This window comes from Hippocampus zosterae, chromosome 5, assembly GCF_025434085.1.
Source record: "Hippocampus zosterae strain Florida chromosome 5, ASM2543408v3, whole genome shotgun sequence".
Lineage (NCBI taxonomy): Eukaryota > Metazoa > Chordata > Actinopteri > Syngnathiformes > Syngnathidae > Hippocampus > Hippocampus zosterae.
In genome coordinates this window covers 12,326,010-12,350,376 of record NC_067455.1, presented here as the reverse complement: position 1 = coordinate 12,350,376, position 24,367 = coordinate 12,326,010, and the positions used below count along the sequence as shown (strand labels likewise).

Genomic DNA, 24,367 nt, shown 5'->3' with positions numbered 1-24,367 from the left:
CATCCTTCACTCATTGGCGACTGGTACCTGCCAGGGACGTGCCTTGATCGTCCTCTTACACGCCCACCCTTCACTCATTGGCGACTGGTACCTGCTAGGGACGTGCCTTGAGCGTCCTCTTACACGCCCACCCTTCACTCATTGGCGACTGGTACCTGCTAGGGATGTGCCTTGAGCGTCCTCGTACACATCCACCCTTCACTCATTGGCGGACTTCCGCATGCCTGTTGCCTTTTCTCTGTATAAACAGCGTGTTTTGCCAGAAGTGCTCTCAGTCAGGCTTAGGAACTCGGTGCATACACTAGACGCTCCGCATTATAAGGCGTCCTGTCCATTATGGTGAAAATATAAGACTTTTAATGTCGTCTTATAGTCGTGAAAATACGGTAACCTGCCATGCATGTTTTTGGGATGTGGAAGGAAACCGGAGTACCCAGAAAAAAAACATGTATGCACAGGGATAACATGCAAATTCCACATAGTAAGGCCAGAGCCCGGATTTGAAACCTTGACCTTTGCATTGTTGGGCAGATGTACTAACTGCTTATCCACCCAAATCGTCTTAATGTAATGTAGTGGAATCTATGGATTACTGAGGTGTAGATAATGATGACATGAAGTTAGATATGACCAGCACATACACTTGACTCTCTCTCTCTACCAGTTGTAATGACTGCTTGCACTTACCGATTTATGAAATCGGAATATGTTATGTCATATCACCAGGCAGAGGTGGGCATTCCGCCAGAAGAGACTGATTCCCGTTTTGATGACAAATTCAGAGAAAAACTGTCGGACTAAGTGCGGACGGAATAGGGTTTTCATCTGTCAATATCCCGGTGAGTATCAAATAACCTCAGTCCGTCACTGTTGTGCTTCCGTTTAATTAATTACTGACAGAACCATCCACTACATGTCTTGCGTGTTTGTTCGCGGCCGTGACAAGACTTCGAGCAGAGCAGAGGAGAGGGTTTTGGTCTTCCGACAGGAACAGAAAACTTAAGCATCGCTAGTCAATCTGGTGACCTGTGGTTGTGTTGGCTGTTAAATGTCCTTTCCCATTCCCTAAGCCTGCTCCTTGTTTTACATCCAAACATATGGTAAAATCTAGGCGTAAATCCTTCAAAACCAATTCCAATGAAGTTGGGACAGTACTTTTTTTTAAAAATTGTGGACATTATGTCCTCTGGGCCAAAGAGGACAAGAACTATCCGAACTGATGGGACGTAAAGTTCAAAAGCCAGCATTGGTGATGCTTTATCCTCACATAGGTCGCGGGACAATAGGGCTGTGTTAGTGCCAATGGCATGGGTATCATTCACATCTGTGAATGTGCCATTAATGCTAAAAGATAGATACAGGTTTTGGAGAAACATGCTACAATCCAAGCAATGTCTTTTTAATGGACGCCTCTTCATATTTCAGCAAGACAATGCCACACCACATTCTGCATGTTACAACAGTGTGCCTTCAAAAGTGAAAGAGTGAGGGTACTAGAATGGCCTGCCTGCAGTCCTGTCTCCCATTGAAAATATGTGCCACTTTATGTAGTATAAAAGACAAGAACGAAGACTCCGGACTGTTGAACAGATGAAGCTGTACATCAAGCAAGAATGGAAAAGAATTCCACCTACAGAGCTTCATCAATTTTTGTCCCCAGTTCGCAACGCTTATTGAATGTTGTGAAAAGAAAAGGTAATGGACAGTTGGCTCAGGTGCTGGTGAACGACGAATGATGGCCCAACAAAATTTACTGACGCGCCCATCTCTCTAAGCAAATATAATCTTACTTTGCCTATATTTGCACGGGTGATGTTAATGACTGGAGATTGGCAAACTCTACTTTTTAATATATGTATACGGTAAACCCCCTACATCACAGGGGTTTTGTTCCAGACCACCACCCACAAAAGTGATGTCTGCAAAATGAAAACGCCCTTGAGTTCCTACTCATTTTTTTGGTAACAATAATGGCACTTATTTTTTTTAAAAAGCTTTAAACGCACTTTTTAAAATAACACAAATTTGTTTAATAGAAAGCCAAAAGACCCTGTGAAGATGTTGGACCAATCTGATAAGAGTATAATTATCCACACTTAAAAACAGTTCGGTGCTAATGTGGGCTAAAAAGTCACTCTGAGAAGAAGCCAGTACACTTAAAGAAACAAAAGGAAAAGCTAAATTATGGATTGCAAATGCACAAAGGGACAAAGGTTAAATGGAAATTGATATGTTTGGCAATAATGTACATTGTTAGGTTCGGAAAAAAGGGGTAAATTTGCAAGGCTGAGAACACCATCCCAGCTGTGAAAGGCGATGTTGGTAGCATTACACAGTGGGGTGTCTTTCTGTCGGAGGGATCGGTGCACTTGACAGAATAAATGGCATCATTAGGAAAAACGAGGACTGTAAATACTGAAGCAACATCTTAAAGACATCAGCAAGGAAATTCAAACTTGGGTGCAAATGGTTCTTCCAAATGGGCAATGTCCCAGAGCATACCGCAAAACTGGTTTCAAACTGTTTTAAGAACACCCAAGTTGGTGTATTTAGAGTGGCCGTCACAAACCGTGACCTATTGAAAGTTAAGGGCAGACCCGAGGCCGACAAACTTGGCTCCGTTGAACTAGTTCTTTCAGAAGAAATGGGCTAAAAATACTGCCATCGCAAAGGAGGTTGTAGAAGGATATCCAAAATGTTTGACCCGAGTCATACACTTTCAAGGCATGGGGCCAAATATTTATCAACTTTATCTACATTTCTGACTTAGAAGAAAGTAATGAACATTTCTCTCTGGGTGATCTTTCATTTTTTTCTGGCATTTAGCAAATAGAGTGGAACCTTGAGTTACAAGTGTACCTTTTAATGTACAATTCGACTTGCGCATAAAATTTGTGGAGAAAAATTACCTCGTTTTTGGTTCTATTTTTGATATACAAATTGTCTTGGCATGGACGAGTATCTTCTAGCTCTACGTAACCACCATTGGCAATGTGCTTAAGACAGTGCTGTGATCTAAAAACTAGCGATATTCTTCTACGGGTAAGAGTGGAATCAGTCGCATATTTAGACGGAAGTTCCACGCCCCGGTTCTTGATCATCCAATTACAAACTAATGGCTGTTGTGTTTGTGAATAACATCTGAAAGTCTTTTTGTGAAAAACATCCATTTACAGTGTTTATTTAAATGTCTATGTAATGTAAAGAATAAGGAAGTTAATGTCATTGTAATCGTCACATATACAGTATATCCCTGCATTTTGTCGGGAGGCGGGATTCCACATACGAACAGTGCATTCACCCAATCACGGTTGCCTTTGAATGAAGCTAATGTTTTGTTATATTGTGTACATAAACTTCAGGTTTCAACTTCAGTAGATAAGTCCTTTGTCCTATGATGGGAATCAGCCAGTGGTGTAGTAATATATATTTGCACTTTTGGGTTCTCTAAAATGCTGTTTTTCTTTATTTTCAGAATTTCTTTGAGATGAAACGCTTTTTCGGAAAAGCCCTAGTCTTTCTACACTGAAGAAAAGGTTGGCCTTATTAATCATATTCATTGTTGTGTTGTCATTGTATACATAATATATATATATATATATATATATATATATATATATATATATATATATATATATATATATATATATATATATATATATGTATATATATTTTTTTTTATAATTTGGTGCTTTTCAATTTTAGGAAGAGTGCATATATTCCCCGATTCCTAGAAGACAATGGCTCATGAGTGGAATTCTTATTTTCAAACTGTCACACCACTGCCAAAGATGTTGAGGACATCGGAACCAGAAGGAAGTCTTGCCCAACATATCGAGACCTTTGTGGGAGAGGATGTGTTCTCCAACCCCATAACTTCACACACTGCCCCTGGAACAGACTCTACATTTGATCCAAACTATTACTCGACTTCTGGTCTTGGAAATTCCACTTCTGATTGTGCTTACGAAAACTACTTTGGAGAAACACCATGGCAAACGGATGAACAACTCATGCTCAAGGATACTTCATTGAGATCTGAAGACGATGGTCATGATGATATTAAAGACGTGGCCATGAATGGATTGCCTTCATCAGGACCGTTGCCTCTATCTTATTCAGCAGAGTTGCAAGCACTTAAACCAAATTGTGAACTTTTAGCTTCATCGCTTCTTGAAGATTATTCAGATGTCAGTAGTTGCTCGGACACAGATATAAATGAAACAAGGCCTTCTTGTAAATTTATTGCTCGTCCAACTGGACAGCCTGAAACTGATTCATCTTCAAAACGAAGTCCATCAGAATGGCTTTTCACACCCCCTGAAAAGTTAACATTTTCAAGTGAGATTAAAGCAAATTGCCTAGATTCACCAACATTGATGGCTGGAGAAAATACAGCTGAATCTCTACAAGGGACAAACAATAGTTTAGTAAAAGATGATTGTAGCACACTACATAATCAGCCCCCCTCAGGAATTCCAACCAAAGAGGGAGAGTCCATTAAGGACTGCAGTGGCAAAGGGGGAGATCCAAGTCAAGAACAAAATAAAAATGTGGAGCACAATCAAATTGAAGGACACTATTCAGACATCTCTGTAAGTGACAGTGAAAACATGACCAGCACAGAGATTCACCCAGATCATATGAAGGAGCAAAGGACTGTTACACCTGAATGTACAAAAATATCAATTGCAAAGATGAAAGATGACAGTGCAGTCCAGCAAAATCAAATTGAAGGATACTATTCAGACATCTCTGTAAGTGACAGTGAAAACATGACCAGCATAGAGATTCACCCAGATCATATGAAAGAGCAAAGGACTGTTACACCTGAATGTACAAAAACATCAATTGCAAAGATGAAAGATGACTGTGCAGTCCAGCACAATCAAATTGAAGGATACTATTCAGACATCTCTGTAAGTGACAGTGAAAACATGACCAGCATAGAGAATCACCCAGATCATCTGAAAGAGCAAAGCACTGTAACACCGGAACATACAAAAACATCAATTGCAAAGATGAACGATGACAGTGGACTGGAGAAAGGAACAGAGGAAACAAATAAATCATGCCCTCTGGAGAATGAAGTCAATGACAACCCTATTGCCTTAGGACAGCCAAAAGTAAATATGACATTGGATCAAGAGGATTGCAGTGCTTTCCATCAAAGTCAAGAAAACAAATTCGATTATTTGGGTCAGGAAAATATTACTCCACCAAAGAAAACGGATATTGAATTCTCCAGTGTTCATGATGAAAGCATGGATATAGACAACCCGCTATCAAATACAGAGGTCAAATGTCAAGACGGTGAAATTAAGCCTGACACCCCTCAATCCGTCGATTCGCCTGAGTCCAATTCTAATAATGCCACTTGTGAACTGATGGAATGCACAAAAATGCCAGAGACCAAACACCAAGACATTGGTTCCTGTTTGCAGTTTTCGAAAAATCAGCCTCTTCTGGACAATATTGTTCCAGTGAGTGATGCCAGTGGCAAGCAGAGTTCATGCAGTAATCCAGATTCTTCTCTAAATCCAGATTCCCTAAGAACAGACACTGATTTGGTTAGCGACAATTTTTGGAATAGAAATAACAATCCCTGTGTTGATATGATGTCACACTTTCTCCAACAAGCCTGCTCAAGTATCGACACAAATATTTCTGTCAAAGGGGACATTATGTGTTTCCAGGAGGAGAATCAGACATTCTGTAAAGATTCAGATGGTACCGGTGTGGTTCGTGATGCTACCATTTTGGATGAGCATGTTGAGACCAAAAACGGCTTTTCAAATTATATAAAACCCTCTTCACAGCAGAGCAACTTGAGCAATGAGTGCTATTCCAACAAGGATAAGGATTTTGGAGAGAGCATTCCTCAATGTTCGAAAAAGTCACTTCAAAGTCCAGTGCCCCCAGAAGAAGAACATGCCATGGTGTTATTGGAAGGGATGGACACTTGCGAGGACGAAAAATTGATGCTTGGTGACCGATATGGGGAACCTCCTGTGAAAAAACACTGCAGGGACCCTGACCCAATTAACCTTGAAGAAAAGTGTACTGTCCAACCAATCGCCAATGGCTTGGATGAGTCAAAAGAACAAGGTAGTACTCTGATCTCCTCTTTCCAAATGAGGAAACGACTACAGCCTGTTGTAATTATGAATCAAATGGATCCTGCACCAAGTCATTCGTACCAATGTGCAGTTTGCCAACAAATAACCCACAGTGCGGATCATCTAATTGAACACCATCACCATCAACATTCAAACCAAATCTTCCAATTTTGCAAAACATCAAATCAATACCTAATGAGTAATGGACAGGCAGACAAAGACGAGTATGTGAGCAGCAAAACTGAAGAACCTCACCCTGTTTCAGTTTTTTCACATAAAAGAAAACTCCATCATTGTACCATTTGCAATTTGACATTCTTTAAAATAATCAAGTATGTGCAGCACATGCGTTGTCACACTGGTGAAACGCCTTACAAGTGTGATGGATGCGGTTTATATTTTGCACAGAATGGCTCCTTAGCTAGACACAAGAGTATCCCTGGTAGATGCAAGAATTCCAAACCACAAAATCCCATCGCAAAATCAAGTGACCATGAAGCTATCAAGCTAGGTATATGGGAAACCAATATCCAACCATCACCACCACAAAAAGTTGATAATGACGGGACACTGCTCGAAACTCTGCCTCGATGTTACATTAATTTGTTTGACATCTGCACAGCTAATGTATGTATCTATTGTGGCAAGCAATACTCAACGCCGAAGAAAGTCAAGAAGCATATTTATAACATGCACAAAGGAAATTCTCCAGGTGTTTGGCAAAATCCCACTTCCATGAAAATAGGTAAAATAACAAACAAGGGGCCCTGGAAAATGCATTTTGTGAAAAATGAAAATATTGAACATGAGATATCGCCTAAACATAAATGCCCGCTCTGTCCACGACTTTTCAGGCACGCAATTAACAGAGCGAAACATTTACGTGATTGTGTCAGACGGGCTGTTTATGGTAGCAAGGGAAAGGTTGGTGACAAATTCAAATGTCCATTGTGTCATTCTACATTTACTCAGCAGAAAAATAGATACAGACACATTTACAATAGCTGCTTCAGTAAAACTCTTAATCAATTAAAAGAATCAGTACAATCAGAGCAAAGCGTTGCTAACAAGATAGAGTTGACAATGGCACAGGAACACGTGACCATAGAAAACAACCAGATGCAATCCAATTTGACAGTCCCTAAAACTAAACAGTCTCACAAATGTGGTGTCTGTTCAGCAGTTTTCCAGCAAGTGTCAGGACTCTGCAAACATGTGAAGAGACATGAGTTTAAAATTACAGGCAGAATGATCAAGTATAAGATCAAGTCCAGCAACTCAAAGATGGCACCTTTAGGAGAAACAAAGACTGAGGAGACGGAGAACGATGTTGAGAAATCAGATGAGATCAATGTCTCCCTGAGCTGTCAGTATTGTGAAAAAAACTGTGACACGGAACAATCATTGAAGAAACACGAGCGGTGTCACAAAGGTGAAAGGCCATACCGCTGTCTCAAATGTGGAAGAGGGTTCAAGAAGAGAGTCTACCTTATGAGTCACGAGGTTGTCCATCAGAATGTCCAGTGCACTCTTTGCTGGAAGATTCTTCCAAATGCCAGAAAACTTGTCCACCATGTGAAATTACATCATAAAGGGAAACCTTTTCCATGCCCCAACTGTCAAAAGCAGTTTTTGAATCCTACAGAGATCCTTTATCATCTAAAATCACATCAAAGGGAAGGGAAGGCATCGCCTTTGGACGGGGAACTATTGAAGTCCATTAAATCCGAACCAGAGCCAGTTCAACAAAAGGCACTACAGTGTTCCCTTTGTAAAGAAGTCTTTCATGATGCCGACTCACTAAAGAAACACAGTCTTACACACATATCTTCATGTCAATGTCCATATTGCAATCAGAAGTTCAAAGCCCGTCGTTATTTGCTACTTCACATCTCCAAACATAAAGGAGTGAAACCGTATTCCTGTACTTGGTGTGGAAAAAGTTTCTATCAAAAAACAAACCTGGAAAATCACATGGAATGGTGTGTGCCGACTCAAAACCAGGAGCATTCCGGACCCAAAGTCCATAAGTGTTCATATTGTCCCCGAACATTTTTAAAAAGAATGCGCCTGCTGGCTCACAACAACGGCCACAAGTTCAATACTCTGCGAGTCTGTACCAATTGTGGGATGTACTTTGGTCCGAATCAACTTGGTCATCATAAGAGCATATGTGGAGGGACCCCACAACCCAACAATGACGTATCTTCTCATGACGATGCCTGTCAAAACATTCTGCAGAAAAGCCAGACTATTAGTAAAAGCCCTCCTACTTCCAGTGCACCAAGGATGCTTCCATTTAAGTGTCCACACTGTACAGAGAGGTTCAGGTTCAGGTCATTACTTTTAAAGCACACCGTTTCACACACTGCTGTACATTGTAATGAACGCTTTGCATCCAGTGCATTGCAGTTGCAGCATGAAGGACGCTGTAAGGTTTCCAAGGAAGAGGAATCAAACATGAACAGTGAGGTTTCGCGAGAAACGACAAACATCCCGGCTTGTATGGAGGAAACGCAGATATTCCTCGAAAAAGCTGGCAATGAATACAAATGCAAATTCTGCACCAAGACATTTGTGAAGCCACGAAGTCTGCGACGTCATATTTTGACTCATAATGAAGTGAATCCCTACCGCTGCAAAACCTGTGGAAGCTCCTTTTCAAGGTATGACTATCTAAAGGTACACCATTCTCATTGCAAAGGAAAACGATTGCAGTTGAAAATCTGCATTCCCAAAATCAGCTTGGATGATGTTGGCAAGGGCTGGCGAAACAGGTTTGCCAATGAACCAGTCAAACGGCAGGAGGGATTTGACTGCAATGTTTGTTCCAGGAGCTTCCCAACTCGGTCTGGACTGTCCCGCCATATCACAATATTGCATACTGTCAAATTGTTCAGGTGCCCACGTTGTTATTCAGGGTTTACGCATGAAAAATCTCTGATGCACCACAGAAAATATAAAAAATGCCCAAAAGTATCCAGAAATCAAGATTCTACTCCACGACCGGATTGTCTGCCATCAGAAAATGTTCGCCACGCACTCGGTGAGGAAACACCTCCGCCCAAGCTCAAGCGTCGTTCAAGCAAAAAGTACAAGTTTCCCTGCAGTTACTGCCCTCTTGCCTTTGAAAGGAGTGCACAGTTAGAGACACACACCCGTTTACACACAGGCGAGAAACCATTTGCGTGCGATTGTGGCCTGCGATTCATCCGGAAGGACTACTTAAAACGTCATCGCCTAAAGTGCACCGTCAAACTTTGTAAAACATGCGGTGTCGCGTTCCCAGAAAAAGAACTGAAAGATCATCAGACAACTTGTACTTCAAAATCATGCCAATCAACAAAGTGGGAAGAACCTTCTCAAAGCCTTACTAAAGGATTTTCGTGTGCATACTGTTCTTTACGTTTTTCTTTATTTTCACAGCTTCAGGAACATTTTTTAAATGCACACAAACTGGAAACGAGTGATTCACCAGGGTCTGCCGCTCCTCTTCAACATCATCTTTCAAAATTACGAACCGCGAAAGATGATCGGCATGACAAACACCCCAGCGAAGGTACAAATTTGACATGTAAACTAGATACTGCACTCGTTGGTGATGTTTCTGAATCACTAGTGTGCCCAGTCTGCAATATGTCCTTTGAAAACAAGGCTGGACTAAAGGGTCATTCTCGTGTGCACGCAAAAGAGAGCCCTTACAAATGCAAAACATGCAAGAAAGGCTTTTGGAATAAAAATCTACTGCGCAACCACAACAGGAAATGCAGGTTTGGCTATTTCGCTCCAAGAGATACAGATCAGAAGCCGGAATCCCCCCTGAAAGCAGACCGTAATCTGACACTGCCCAATTCCGTTCTCGTGTTCAAAGATGAGGCACAGACAGACACTGGAGTTTTGCAGAGAAGGTTCTCATGCAAAGGTAATTCAAAGGAGTATCCGCAAAATCCAGATGAAGATCCGAAGCAACGCAATCCAAAAAAAGATAAAGTGGTTCAGTACCAATGTTCAGAGTGTGACTTGAGCTTCACCGATGGCTTGATGTTGATCAGTCACCTTGAAGAACACGGGAGAGAGGAGCAAGCGAATAAATGCATTTCCTGTTCAAAGTGCCGTCGTACTTTTTCAAGTGCCACAGATCTTGAAAAACACATGAAAAGTCATGGTGTCACCAAGAATTTATCTTGTACATTGTGTCCCAAGTCATTTTACACGTCATCAGATTTGGAAATCCACAAATCGTACCATGACTCAAACAGACCATTTGCTTGTCAACTGTGTAATCACAGGTTTTGGTCAAGGCAATCTCTCTGCTATCATTACAATGAAGAGCATCTTGACCAGTCATTTGCTTGTCGTTTCTGTAAAAAGACCTATGCCACCAAAAAGTCTCTCCAAAGACACTGCAGAAAATGGCACCTGAAAGAGCAAAAGAACTCTGAAAGCAGTCTTGAGCAGGAACCTGTTGTGACTCATGAAAGCGACGGGGATGGAAGTAGTAGTGAGGACAGTGCCTCAGAATCTGCGCCTTACTTCCCTTGCCATGTGTGTGGAAAGACATTCCCAACTTCAGAAAAACTGGAGGATCATCAAAAATGTCATCTCGGTGAAAAGCCACATGAATGTGCGGAATGTGGCAAATGTTTTTTCCAGGCCTCCCAGTTGGAGCAGCACAAACGCATGCATAAGTCTGAGTTACAGTGTCAGGTGTGCGGAAGAGGGTTTGTGTCCCTCTTTGCCCTGCGAAAACACAAACATAGCCATGGCAAGAGTCGTCCACACCGTTGTTCCAGATGTCCACTGAGCTTCTCAGGAGCCTCCCAGTTAGCAGAACACATGTCTACACACAGAGAAGAAAACTTTCCCTGTGACATATGCAATCAAGTGTTCCCTTCCAAGACAAGTAGAGCTGATCACAGAAAAGAACACGGAGTTTCAATTGCACACCCCTCACCTTTCCCTGAGAAGTCATCTTCTGTCTCTCATAGTTGCCCAGCGGAAACCCTGAAATACCATTGTGGTAATAATGAGCGCTTCAATGTCCGAGAGGACCTCTCGGATCATGGTTCCAAGATCCCCGAGGACCGGCCATATTCCTGTTCTGATTGCGATAAACATTTTCTTCACTCATCTGATCTGAAACGGCACAGGGTCATCCATCGAGAGTCAACGTCTGATAGGGAATATTCGTGTACTCGCTGTAATACAACTAGTTCCTCCCTTGAGCACTTCCTCAGCCATCTGAAGACCCATGAAAATGAGCTTCCTGCACCTGGAAATAACACTGATGGTTACACATGTCCCATTTGCAGCCAATCATTTCTTAAGGCCAGAGACTTGATTTCCCATGTTCCTGTTCATTCTCCGGATGCGCCGACATGCACAATGTGCAAAATGACCTTTTCTTCCAAAAATGAGTTTGAGGAACACGAGCAGAGACATCATCATTCTGTTTCAAAATTTGAATGCAAGCGGTGTGACAAGAGATTTGCGGGAAGTGATGCCTTCCATCAGCACTCCTGTTCCCATAAACAGGAACAAATGGTGGTGACTGCAGGCAAGTCGGGGCCAGAAAATAAACATCAACGGGCTGGGGAGGATGAAGAAATTGATGTCACTGGAGAGGAATTGTACAACTGCAGCACTTGCTCAATGCAGTTCTCTTCAAAAAGTTTTCTCTTGGAGCATCAAAACAAAATACACATAAAAGAAAAGCTTTTCAAATGCAAACATTGTACAAGATCCTTTGCCCTCTGCCATTCCCTTCGACGACATGAGATTGAGGTCCACATGAAAGGGGCTCAACCAGCACCACAAACCAAGCTGAAATGTCCCCAGTGCTCTTCTAAATTTGACACGGCCCAAGATCTTTCATTGCACTTGAGATTGCATGCTGAACAAGAAGTTGGACAGCACCGCTGCGATATGTGCTACAAGTCATTTTCACACTCTTCTCAGCTTCTGCGGCATCAAGAAAGCCATGTTGGCCAAATAGTTTATGAATGCACCGAATGTGACAAGGCCTTTGCTTTCCCTCACCTGCTAGAGGAGCATCGACACACGCATGCTTAGCTTTCAAAAGAATGGACAATATATAACATGTCCTCAATACTCCTTCAAAAACTTAATCATACAGTGTCTGATTGGGCCTCCAACAATATTTGTGTCAATCCCTCTTGAACTTGTAAATAAGTGTACTTATATTTACAAGTGAAAATATAAATTATATTGTAAATATAAATTCCATTGTTGCACTTTGCAATGATTACATTGTTCAAATGTTCTTGATGCTATTTGTTCTTATACTGTTCATGGAGTCTCTCATTTTGAACTATAAAACTGTATATTGTAAAAATAATACTGGTAAAAGGATTCAATATTTTGAAGTTTTAAAAGCTTCATTTTCAAGGCATTGGAAGTTGTTTTTCGTACGTTCTCTTGACTGTGATCTCATTGTATGCCTCGTCTTGTTTTGGTCAATACTTTTGTCATTTTAGTTCATATTTGTTTGCAATTGAGGAAACGTGTACACTCATTCCACATGTGAATTAAAGTATCTGGCCTGAACACAGTTTAATAGCTTTTGTTTACCAAATCTTCCAAAAATAAATGTGGGTTTGTTCTAAGAATTGTCACTTCATTTAACCAAATAGTTCACTCTTAAAAATGAGGGTTGTCACTCTGCACGGTTGACATTAGATTCTGACAGTATTACAGTATTTTTGCTCACAGTTATCACAGTATTAGAATTATAGCACTCAAATGACCTTTGTTGAAATAATTTGGGAAATAAAACCTGCATCCCCCCCCAACCCACTCAACACGGTTTGTTTTCAAGCAAAATACAGAATATCTGTTACAGAAGGTCTACTATGTTTAGCTCAATTAAATGTTAACACTCTTATGTGTTAATTCTTAAGTCACAGTGTTCCTATCACTTGTGAGCTATTTTTCAAACTAACGTCTGGGCTTGCTTCTCATGTCTCCCTCCAAAACCTTGACTTTTTAAAACCACGGTGAACATGGGCCATTTGGTCTCTGTTCAACCAATGTCAGAGGTTATTCGGTATTGTTAGATTCGTTTCCAGTGGGAGGTTGGCTTCACTTTGTCCTAGAGTATTTCCTTAAGCAACAGAATTTCTAGGTCCAGCCAAGGCAGGGTATCGATAGGATGAAAACCAGCACCTCCAAATAAGAACATGGTTCTGAGTCATAAAAGCGTAGTGTCCTCTACAGGTCAAGAACGAGATCCTGCCCCAAGTGGAGGAGTTCAGTTATCTTGGGTTCTTGTTTATGAATCGCGATGATGGAGCAGAAGATCTACAGGCAGACGCTGTGTCAGTCTGTTGTGGTAAAGGAGCTAGGCGAAAAAGCGAAACTCAAAATTTTCCCATCAATTTATATTGCAAACCTCTGGTCACGAGCTGTGGATTGTGAATGAAAAGGACAAGATACAAATAGCCAAAACCACTTGTTCTGGAAAGTGTCCGGGCTCTTCCTTGGAGAGAGGGTAAGAAGTTCTGTAATTCGTCAGGAGCTCAGAGTAGAGCGACGACTCCTCCACATCAACAGGAGCCAGATAGGGTGGCTCCTGGATGCCTCCCCAATGTGGTGTCTTCCACCCTGAGGAGGCCCCGAGGAACGGCCCATGCCTTGGGATACCCAAAACAGCTGGATGAAATTGAAAAAAATGTGGCAATGCCAGTTGTTGCATTTCATTTGGGAAGACATTTCAATCCTGCTTCCTCCTAATACAGTAGAGTAGGAGGATGGCATTAAAAAAAATAAAGTATATTCTAAAAGATAGTAACCACATGACCGGGACGCTTCAAGTAAACGCGTTGCTCGATGTCATTAAACTGTGATCGGTCTTCAGAATTGAAGTGATCATCTCTACTTTGGTGGACTTCAACCACCCACTTCAAATATAGCCCCAATAATTTGAATTCTATGAGCATAGCCACTCACTAAGGTTTATTGACAAAAACGTTTACCGTCCTTACAATCCATAATATTGTGGCAATCCTCAGAATTTCAGAGGTTTACTAATACTAAAGTGGCACGGTGGATGACTGGTTTGCACATCCGGCTCACTGTACACATTTCCGGCTCTTGCCTTCCTGTGTGGAGTTTGCATGTTTTCTCTGGGTACTCCGGTTTCCTCCTACATTCCATAAACATGGATGGTATGTTGATTGAACACTCTAAATTACCGCTAGGTGTAATTGCAAGCACGTTGTTTGACTCCATGTGCCCTGGGATTGGGATTGGCTGAAAACCGGTTGAGGGTGTAACCGCCGACTGCCCGAAGACAGCAGTTACAGGCTCCAGCACGCCTACGACCTTCGTGAGGATAAGTGGTTCAGATTATGGACGATTGAACATTTGGCAAGCCCCCTCGCTGTCCATCTTTAAAACTCATCTCAAAACTAATTTCTATTCTTTGTCTTTTGACTCTGCATGACTCAGACTTTAGTTTTACAGTTTTTGTGCTTTCTACTGTCTTTGTTACTCATCTGTTTATTGTTGTATATATGATATTTGCTTTGTGTACAGTGTTGATTGACTTTAAAAAAAAGTGCTCTATAAATACAGTTGAGTTGAGATGAGAGATCTCCAAAGGAAGAACAACTGTTGTGGTCTTCCTGCTCTGGCATGGTAGGTAGCACATGGTCTTTTGTTGAATGACCTGCAATTTGGTCATTTACTTGATGATCACTTATAACGTGATCATCAATTATTTTAGTCAATTTAGCATTCTCATTACTGAGATCTAATTAAAACTGGTTAAATTATTGGTGGCATTTGGATCAGTTAGGTTTCGAATGGAATGGAAGTGATGACACGGATAGTGGTAGTCTGATTCTTCTGACTTTTGTGCAGGCAGCGTATGTTCAATTTGTCACTATGTGCCCTGTGATTGACTCGTGAGCAGTCCAGTGTGGAGTCTGCCTTTTTCCTTACATCACCTGCAATTGTCTCCAGATCCCCGCGGCTCTAAACAGGGTAGGTTGTTACAGAAAATGGATCTGGATGGTTGGAATGGCAGTGCTACAAAATTTACCTCGCCAAATTGAGCCAACCTACTGCTTGTCAGAAACATGGCTTTAGGCACCCTGATGTTTGTTTCTTTGTCTTGAAACTGTAAACATCCATTCGTTCATTATCCGAGCTGCTTATCCACACGGGGTATTTTTATTTATTTATTTATTACATCCCTTGCCCTCATTAGGGTCTCAACATTCCAAGCCGACACAGCCGTTGGACAGGGTAATTCATGGGCCGGAGCCTATTACTCTGGCAAGCCAATCCCACTTTCTGTCTCTGAATCAAATGGGTCTTGGCAGTTGCACCTCAACTGCGGCTCTGCCCTAGTTCAAAACGAACCATGCAATCAAATTTGTTTATTTCCTGTGACATTCTTTGTGAGAAACATCTCTTCAGCGACGGAGGTCCATCCTCATAGCATTCAAAGTTTTGCGCAGGAGCGACAATAGTTTGTTTCATTCATGATTAAACTCTGTTTTAAATGACCATAAACCCAAGAGTCATTAAAACCCCAGCAGCTGATGCCATGGGAAACATTTATTTCAAAAGACGACATGTTCACTTTGCTTCCCACATTCCTACAAGTCGCTTTTCTGACGCCACATCTGCTCTTCGTTGATCGTTGCATTCCACTGTCGATTTGCTCATGTTTGCGGCGCATCAGAAATGCCCTTGATGCAGATACAGACCAGACTCCATTGTTGGTACGGCATTGAGTCTAGATTTCCAGGGTATGAGCCTATTTCACTTTTTCCGCATTTTGTTGTTTCAGCCTCATCCTAAAATTGAATACATTCATTATTTCCTCAGAATTCTACATCTACCACCCCATCATTACATGTTTTGTTTTTCATAAAAGTAAAAAATAATGTGTGAAGTATTCACAACCTTTGCACATACACAGAGTTGTCCTGAAGACAATCTTTCATTGTCTTGGCTGTGTGCTTGGAGTCGTCGTCCTGTTGGAAGGTAAACATTTGCACCAGTCTTAGGTCCTGAGTACTCCGGGGCACATTTTCAGATAGGATGTATCTGTACACTGCTGCATTCATTTTTCCTGACTAGTCTCTGAGTTTCTACTGCTGAAAATTATCCCCACAGCATGATGCTGCCACCAACATACTTGACCGGGTCATGAGGGGTGTTGGGTTTCTGCCAGACATGACGTCTGACATAAAAAGACTTCAATCTTTGCTCTGTCAGACCAGAGAATTTTCCTGCTCATGGTCTGAGAGCACTTCAGGTGCCATTTGGCAATTTCCGGTGGGCCATGTGCCATTTATTAAGAAATGGCTTGAACTTTCTGGAAAATTTTACTTTCACCTCAGAGGACTGTTGGAGCTCTGACACAGTGACCATTGGGTTCTTGGTCACCTCCCTGACTAAGGCCCTTTCTTCCCAGTGAGAGCAGTGCTACTGTGGCCGTTATTTCCATCCAGAGACCTGGATGGGTGGAAACAGTTTTTTTGGAAGGTTTGGAATAGAAAAGAATAGACCTGACTTATGCTCTGGTGGTGAATGTTTGTCCATCTCTGTGGCCTGCGACCGACCAGTCCAGGAAGTAGTCTGCCTTTAGTCCAAAGTCAGATTGAATAGACTCCAGCTCCCCATGTCCCTGAATAGTTTAAGCGTTATAGAAAATCAATGGATAGTTAGTGGATTGTCACTGTACACCGCAGGCCAGGCACAGAACACATTTTGACAAACAACCTTTTTGTCAAGTCAAGTACAACTTAAATGTCAAATGTGCCCTATGTTGCTGCTGTATGTGCAACATACAGCACAGATTAAATTTCTTCCCTCTAAAGACAACAAAAGAAGAGGAGCCGCTGCGGGTGCCCGTACCGACATCAAAAGAAAAGTTAACATAAAATGACAAAATAATACAGGACAACACATTAGACACAGACATTCGTGCAATCTTAACCACTTTCCTGTGTAACCAGGAGTTAAGTTTGTTGTCTGAGAGACGAGCAAATCAAAGTGTCCTTTTCACCAGTGGATCAAAGAGGTCCTGCTGCAATGTGCGCACGTCTGCTACAAGCTAAGCTGGAAAGCAACAAGAAGTTGTAGCATCCATAAACGAAAAAGAGATTGGCTCTTGTCTCCTGTCCCATGTAAATCCGCTTCAATTCTGAGCCGCAACTCCCAGTTCCACATATGCATCGGCGCTCTGCGCTGACGCTTCTTTCTTCTCATCGTCGGCTCTTCAAGCCATGCATTCATCCAGCCGCAGATTGTCCATTAGCACCGACCTTTTCGCTGAACAAAGCGGGGCTGTGAGAATGCTGCCTATTTCAGGCGCAAGACAGTCGCCCCGGGGCTGTCCAGCAATGACATCCAGCACCGACATTCCTCCCAATCAAAATCCGTGCTGGTACACGTGTGCAGCCGAGAAGGCACAACCACCAAGTAGATTCTTCTTTGACAAATGTTTTGGCCAAAAATGCTGAAAACAGTCCATATCAGGTCCACGCGACGTAGCAACAACACCTTGTGACAAAAGACAAAAACAACAAAAAACCCAAGGCTCTTGAAGAGCACTTGCCAATGGCTGCCTACTTGGGTGCGATCTTGGAAGAAGAATGCACTTTCACACCAACAATTTAGAGTCTTTGATAAACACAACATGCATCTTATGGAGGGAGCCAGAGTACCTGGGGGGAAAAAACTACACTAGCACAGGCGGGGTAAATGAAGACAGCGACGTGATTTACAACCAAAACCTCAGAACTATGGGGTTAATGTACCCACATACCCTAAGTGCTGCCCCCAACTGTTTCTAATGAAATGGTTGCTTTTGGCACACCATTGCAGTCTAGTGACTGCCTTCATGGGTTCTTCACGGTGCAGTGTTTGGCGGGCTGGAGGCGGCCTCGGGAACCACGTGACCAAGAGTTCCAGGGGCAGAGGCGTTTCACTGCAGGCTTGTCTGCTGCGCATGCGCCGGCATCGCTCGATCCCGCAGCTGGACGTCACGCTTCCTCTTGGTTTTCCCCCTCCTCTTCCTCCTCCTCTTCCTCTTGGCAAATCTTCACATTTGTTGGAGGCTGAAGTGGCTTTCCGAGAGCTAGCGCATCTGCGCCGACAGATGCCTCCGGATCCGCGCAGGGGTTAGTCGCTGTCTTTTTGTGCCCACTTCCAATGCATCAGACACCGCGCTTCTGTGACAGGGTGAGTGTTTAAACGGTGCAACAACAAAAAAAGCTCCGGAGAGAAGACCACATTAGATTGCTTGCAAATATCCGTTGTTTGTGTGGCCTCTCCCGGGAACGTGGCCAGCCACCTCCCCTCGCTTAGCTCTCACGGGTGCACCTACCCAGCAAGTGTACGAGCCTTGCTTGAAATTAGTGTTTTATTAAGATCGCTAAACCATGTGTTGCTTTTAGCATTCTTGTTAGCATGGCTATCTCACTTAGCTAAGTGACCGGAATGGATCATACTAATGTGGTTTTAGCTTTAGCTTAGCATGCATTTTCATTCGGATTTGCTTTCAAATGTGTGAACCCTGACCTCCATATACATTGGTACCCCTTGATGTTTTGTGCTTTACAATGTTGCGTATTTCGGGAGGCTCCAAAGCATAACATACTTATAAAGTCAACGCGAGCTCAGGTTGAAAGAAACTAGTCAAATGAGAGATGTATGTGTTTCAAAAGTCCTCTTGGTACACAAAAGACTTCAAAACGGTTTCTCAATGCAAGCGCTGCTGTGAACGGAATTTGGTGAACAAGGTATGATTATCGAGGGAATTGGACGATAGGACCAGTGACTGAAAGCAGCACATCTCATGCCTTTCCAATAAATTAGACGCTGTGAAAAACTACTTTTTTTGCATATTTTCACTACTGATGTTTATGATCATCAAAACTGAACGTCAGACAAAGAGAACACAAGTAAACATAAATACCCAATTAAAATTGTATTTATTAAACGAAACAACCATTCAAAGCTACCTAGCCATGTGTAAAAAAAGTACTTGCATCATAAATGATCTGTAGCCAACCACATTTTTTGGGAGAGTGGGGATCATTTTCAATAAGAATACCAAAGCTTGTACATACAAACCTGTTAAATCAACATATAACTTAAATAGACCCCATTTGACAAAAAATAAAGTAATTGACATCAGTCTAGAAAAGATTACAAAGCCATTCTTAAAGATTTAGGACTCCTACAAACCATTATCCTCAAATGAAGAAAACGTGGAAGAGCGGTGAGCAACCAGCCTAGTTCACCACACAAAAAATTGAAACATTTCTGACTTTGTTTGAATTTTGATTATTACGGCAGAAATACAAACACACGCACAGAAAATCAGGTATTTCACAAAATTAGAAAATTTCATGTGACTAATAAAATGATCTCATATTAAAGCAATATGCCCTCATTACTTTGTTGGACCTCCTTTTGCATTTCAAACAGCATTAAGGTGGCATGGCATGGAGGTGATTGGCATTTGGCATAGTTTAGGGGTTATTGTAGCCCAAGTTGCTTTGGGATTGGAGGGCGTCAATAATATTTTTCTACACAGCTGTCAACAGTCTTCCCCATGGTTCCAAAGCCTACTAAGCCAGACTGAGGCTAAAGGCTAAGAAAAAAAACCCTTTGGACGTCTTCTGCCTTAATTACCTGACAATATTGGAACACAGGGAGCCTACAATGTTGAACTTAGTCTTTATATTCCAATTTTGTGAAAGACTGGATTTTTTAATGGCTTGGAATATTTAACTTTGTATGTGGAGAACTGGCAGTTCTCCACACACACAGTTTCATTTTTAAATTTTTTATTATTGAAATAAATAGACTTGCTTCAATATTCAAATTTTTTCGCACCCTCCTCCAGGACTCACGATCGCAACTTAAGGGGATTCAAGATGTATAAACCCCCTTATGCCCATGGATGTGAAGATATATTTAAATATATACAGGTTGAACATGATTTTTTTAACACAACATCCCAACTTAATTGGAATTTGGTTTGTACAGCTTTAGAGACTCCCCTAGCCCCAACAATTTTTTTTCCAAATGTACATCCTTGAGGTTCTTTTAAAGTTGGAATCGAAAATGTTTTAAATTTGACACCACGTAGCAGTGTGTAAACAGCCCTGCCACATTTGAATGATTACAAAAAATTGAAGTATCAAGAAAAAAAAGCCTTCAAAGATAATGAAAAATCAAGCCTTTGTTTGTCTCACCATCAAATGCTGTGGGATTGTCCACTGAATGCGCTGAAACCATGCCTTGCTCAATTGTCACCTGTCAATCAAATACCACGTCTCTGTCAACTATGTTCAAACAGGTGTCATGTATTTAGAAACAAATCTCTGAATTCACTTCACAGGGTTTTTAAGATGATCCAGTGTACTTTAAAGGAGATGCCAAACATTGGCTTCACAATACGTAATGCCTATTTTTCTTTAAGTCTTGACACAATTGCAGCTTGCTAAACACCGCATTAAAATGTTTGATTAAAAATGCGAAAGTTGTGTGCAGTATCCAATGACATGTCGTTGTGTGTTATTTGCAGGAAACAAGAGTCCATAATGCTTGGGCTCCAGGGCAGTGGGCCTCCATCCTCCAAAATCTATCGTTGCGTGGCATGTTCCGCAACCTTCAGCGGACTGGCCGCTTTGCTCGTACACCAGGCGACGCATGCCAACATGCTCCCCAAGGTCATTGCACCTCCTTCGACCCAGCCTGACATGAGCCTGCAGGGCGCCTTGGCAGCAACCCTGAAGTCATCCAATCCACCAGCATTGTCTGACGGCGCCTCGCCTTCGTTTTACATCTGTGATTGTGGAGAGGAATTTCAAGACTTTTGTCTCATGCTTGACCATAAGAAATCGCATAATTCTCCTTTAAAGTCACCCCCAACGACAAATAGTAATGCCGTCTCAAGTGAAACGGGGCCTGGTGCGGGTTCTCCTAATCTGACGGCAGAGTCAACTGTCGCAGTGACAGATTCGGTCCAGAGTTGCCCCACTCCTTCAGGATCTCCCCCTGTTAAAATGGAGCCCAAATCCTGTGAAAAACTGGAAGAGAGCAAAGTGGTTCCATCACCTCATCTTGAGCAATGTCAACCCGAACAAGAAATTAAAGATGGGCAACTTGATCAGACATCTTTAACTACTGAGCCAATATCACAGACTGTGAGGGATTCACCGCCTGCTCACAGCAGTGATGATGAAGAACCAGTGGCTAAAAATAACAAATTAATGAAAATCATTGCAACGGCCTACATGAAGCACGCTTCGCTGTCGCCACCACCAAACGACAGTCATGATTTGATCACCCCCAAACAAGAGGCCATCCCAGTTGATGTAACGCCAGAATCTGAAGAGCTACCGATCAATGATCTCTCTGTAGCAAAGTACAGACGACTACTCGCAAAGAGCAGCGTAAAGACAAAAGCTCCCACCATTAGCCGAATTATTGACTCCAGCACGAAGAAGATAGTTTCTCTGACTAAAATGCTCTCGCCCGTCGTGGTTCTTGAAACGCGTCAGAAACTCAGAGATTCTAGCAGTAATGCCCTTTTTGGGAAATATCAATGCGGCCGCTGTCGTCGGACCTTTGCGAACGCCGACAGACTCACTGAGCACCACTTCTTGCACAAAAAGGAGCGAATTAAGTGTTGCCGTCGCTGCAAACAACTCATCATTGGCAAGCTGCCTTTCACTGACAACCATGTCTGTGTTTCATCCGTGAAAAGGCCTGCACAGGAGCCCAGTACATCGCCGCTAGTCCCCAAAATTGTGCCGTTCCATAATATGAAAAAATCTTTCTTTTGTCCTGTGTGCAAGCACAACTACGCCCGCAGGTACAACCTAAAGAAGCACAAGTGTCACGGCCCAAGGGCAGCACTGTACCATACGCATCCCTCCGCTGACAGACTGCAAGCATTAAGATCAAGTAATAAAGCCTCAGCATTCGGGGATGAGCGTGGAACTAGCAGTGTTTCCGTTTGCACGGAAGCCCCTCGGGTCAAAGTCGAGGTGACCTCGACTACTTCGGAGCAGTCTGAGATTTCAGATTGGTCTGGTTTTACCAAAGGCTTCCCGCCATTTTTGTCTCCTCTGATGGACCAGCATAAGGATGCCTCTGCAAGTGTGATGGAAAACAGTAGCTCGGACGCCGTGCCTAAGCATAACGAGAGCAGCAATGAAGGCCAGTGGACAATGCCCTTGGATGATGAAATGGAGCTGCTTGCTGCTTCTCAGAATGCTCCTAATGAAGATGAGATGGAGCTGGAGTCGGAGATTGCTAACCTGAGATATTTTGTTAGAGATGGTGTGAAACGTTACCCCTGTCCCAGGTGCCAGAAAACATACAGTCGTCCCTCTACCCTGGCCCGCCACTTACGGCTGTGTGGGTTAAGGCCTCGGGGGCCCGCGCCCGTACCGCATACTGCAAATTATGGCGGCGGAGTTCAAAATAGCATCACAAAACAAATGTTTCCTTGCTCTGTCTGCGGCAGAAACTTCAACCGCAAAGATAACATGATGGTTCATAAGAGAAGATGCCAGTTGCAGCGGGCGGCAACTCGAGAGCCTTTGCAGCAGCATTTGCCGGGCGCTGCAAAAGGCAGTCCGGATAATGACGCAAACACCTGGGGCATCATGTCACTTCCCTCCGTGCTTCCCAGGCGGGTGACGTGCGAGTGCGGCTTTGGATTTACATCTCCAAGACTCCTCCTGGAGCATCTACAAAAGCACGCGCAGGAATCTTACACGTGTCCGACGTGCGGAGAAACTGTTAATTCCTGGGCTGACTACGAGGTTCACCTACAGATTCACATGCATCCTCATCACCAGCTGCGGAAGGGACTCCAAGCACAGCGATCGCAACCGCTGGTGCTTCGGATCCAACAGCAGCCGCCTCAACAACCGCAGCAGCCCCAGCAGCCGCCGCCTCTGCCTGTACGTCAGCCTTCGCCAAAGGAACTGGTCCCTGAGCGCTCGAATGTCAACAAAAAGCAGCGGGTGATATGCACACGATGCGGAAACACGTTTGCCACCCGCTGTTCCCTTCGAAGGCACTTGTCTTGGGATCGTTGCAAAGGCGGGCGCCCTCAAAATACACCCAAATCTTATCGCTGCTCCCGCTGCAGCTCCGAATTCCCCAACATGGTCAGTCTTCTGTTTCACCAGAGGAGCGGGGCCTGCAAACCTCCCATCAAGCCCGTGCGCTGCCCAGTTTGTCTGCGTTGGTTTGGCACTGTGGACGGTTTGCAAAAGCACCTCTTGACTCACAAGCAGTCTGAATCTCATCGCTGTGACATTTGTCAGTGTTCTTACCCAAGTCTGAAATCTCTCAAAACCCATCGCAAGAGGGTGCATAATGTCATGTGTGCAGAACTCATGGCATAGTAACATTTTCTTATTTTTTTTTCTCATTTTATCAGCGACACAGATGTGGGATTACAAAATGCCACTTTTGATTTTCTACCTGCTTTTAATGATGTAAAAGAAGTCTGACGTAACACAAGAGGAAAAAATACGATAGTTTTGTAGCAGTTTGCTGCCGTGGAATCAAGTGTAGTTTTGTCAAGTCCTGTTATTTCAGTTTTAAGGTTGTAAATAGTTGCACTTACAGTTTTATCCAATAATTGTTCTGGAGCTTGTTCTGGTGTTATTAAATATTCCAATTCATTTCCGTGTTTTTGTATTAGTTTCAGTTCTATTTGGATTCATCCAAACAATCGACTCTGTCGTGTAAAGCGCACCTTTGGAATTGCCTTGCAAGCATCCCGCAAGCAGATAACGAACAAATGGAAATCCATTGGGAGTGGATTTCTTCAGTTTGATTTCAGATGAATGAGTTTTTATTTTATTTTTTTACGTATTCACCAGTCACAGAACAAAGCAGAGAAAAAAATGTGCCGGTACTCTAGTTTCTGGGTTTTGACAGAGATTAACTGTATTACCTCGCGGCTGCATTACACTTTGTTTTGTGTATGAATAACAACATACAAATACATTTATCATGCTCATGCATTATAGCGCATTCGATCGTTCTGTACAACTATGTTGTATGGGAGAGGGTAAAAAGAATTACTTGCTTTTTAAAAGTTCTCCATGAAAAAATGGCCAGTGTTGAGCCAAGTAGTCACATTCTAATGAATGAAAATTACATATTTTGTAAAACTATTGTATACACTGTTGTTTAGGTCATATTTATAACTTGAAATTTGTACC

The 24,367-nt window shown here is 42.6% G+C and overlaps 1 protein-coding gene across 10 annotated transcripts in view; it reads left to right on the top strand.

Moving 5' to 3' along the window:
• The window catches only part of znf1035 (zinc finger protein 1035), a 36,985-nt gene extending 13,164 nt beyond the window's left edge, over window positions 1-23,821 (top strand). For 3 of the 10 annotated variants that reach the window (XM_052065419.1, XM_052065418.1, XM_052065416.1), the window contains 3 exons: window positions 3,476-3,536; window positions 3,706-4,668; window positions 4,831-12,686. In XM_052065419.1, coding sequence (XP_051921379.1) covers window positions 3,741-4,668; window positions 4,831-12,191 — 8,289 coding nt within the window. In that variant the 5' untranslated portion in view covers window positions 3,476-3,536; window positions 3,706-3,740 and the 3' untranslated portion in view covers window positions 12,192-12,686. The other 7 variants (XM_052065417.1, XM_052065415.1, XM_052065424.1 and 4 more) reach the window with 5 other exon arrangements.
• The last annotated feature ends 546 nt before the right edge of the window (window positions 23,822-24,367 follow it).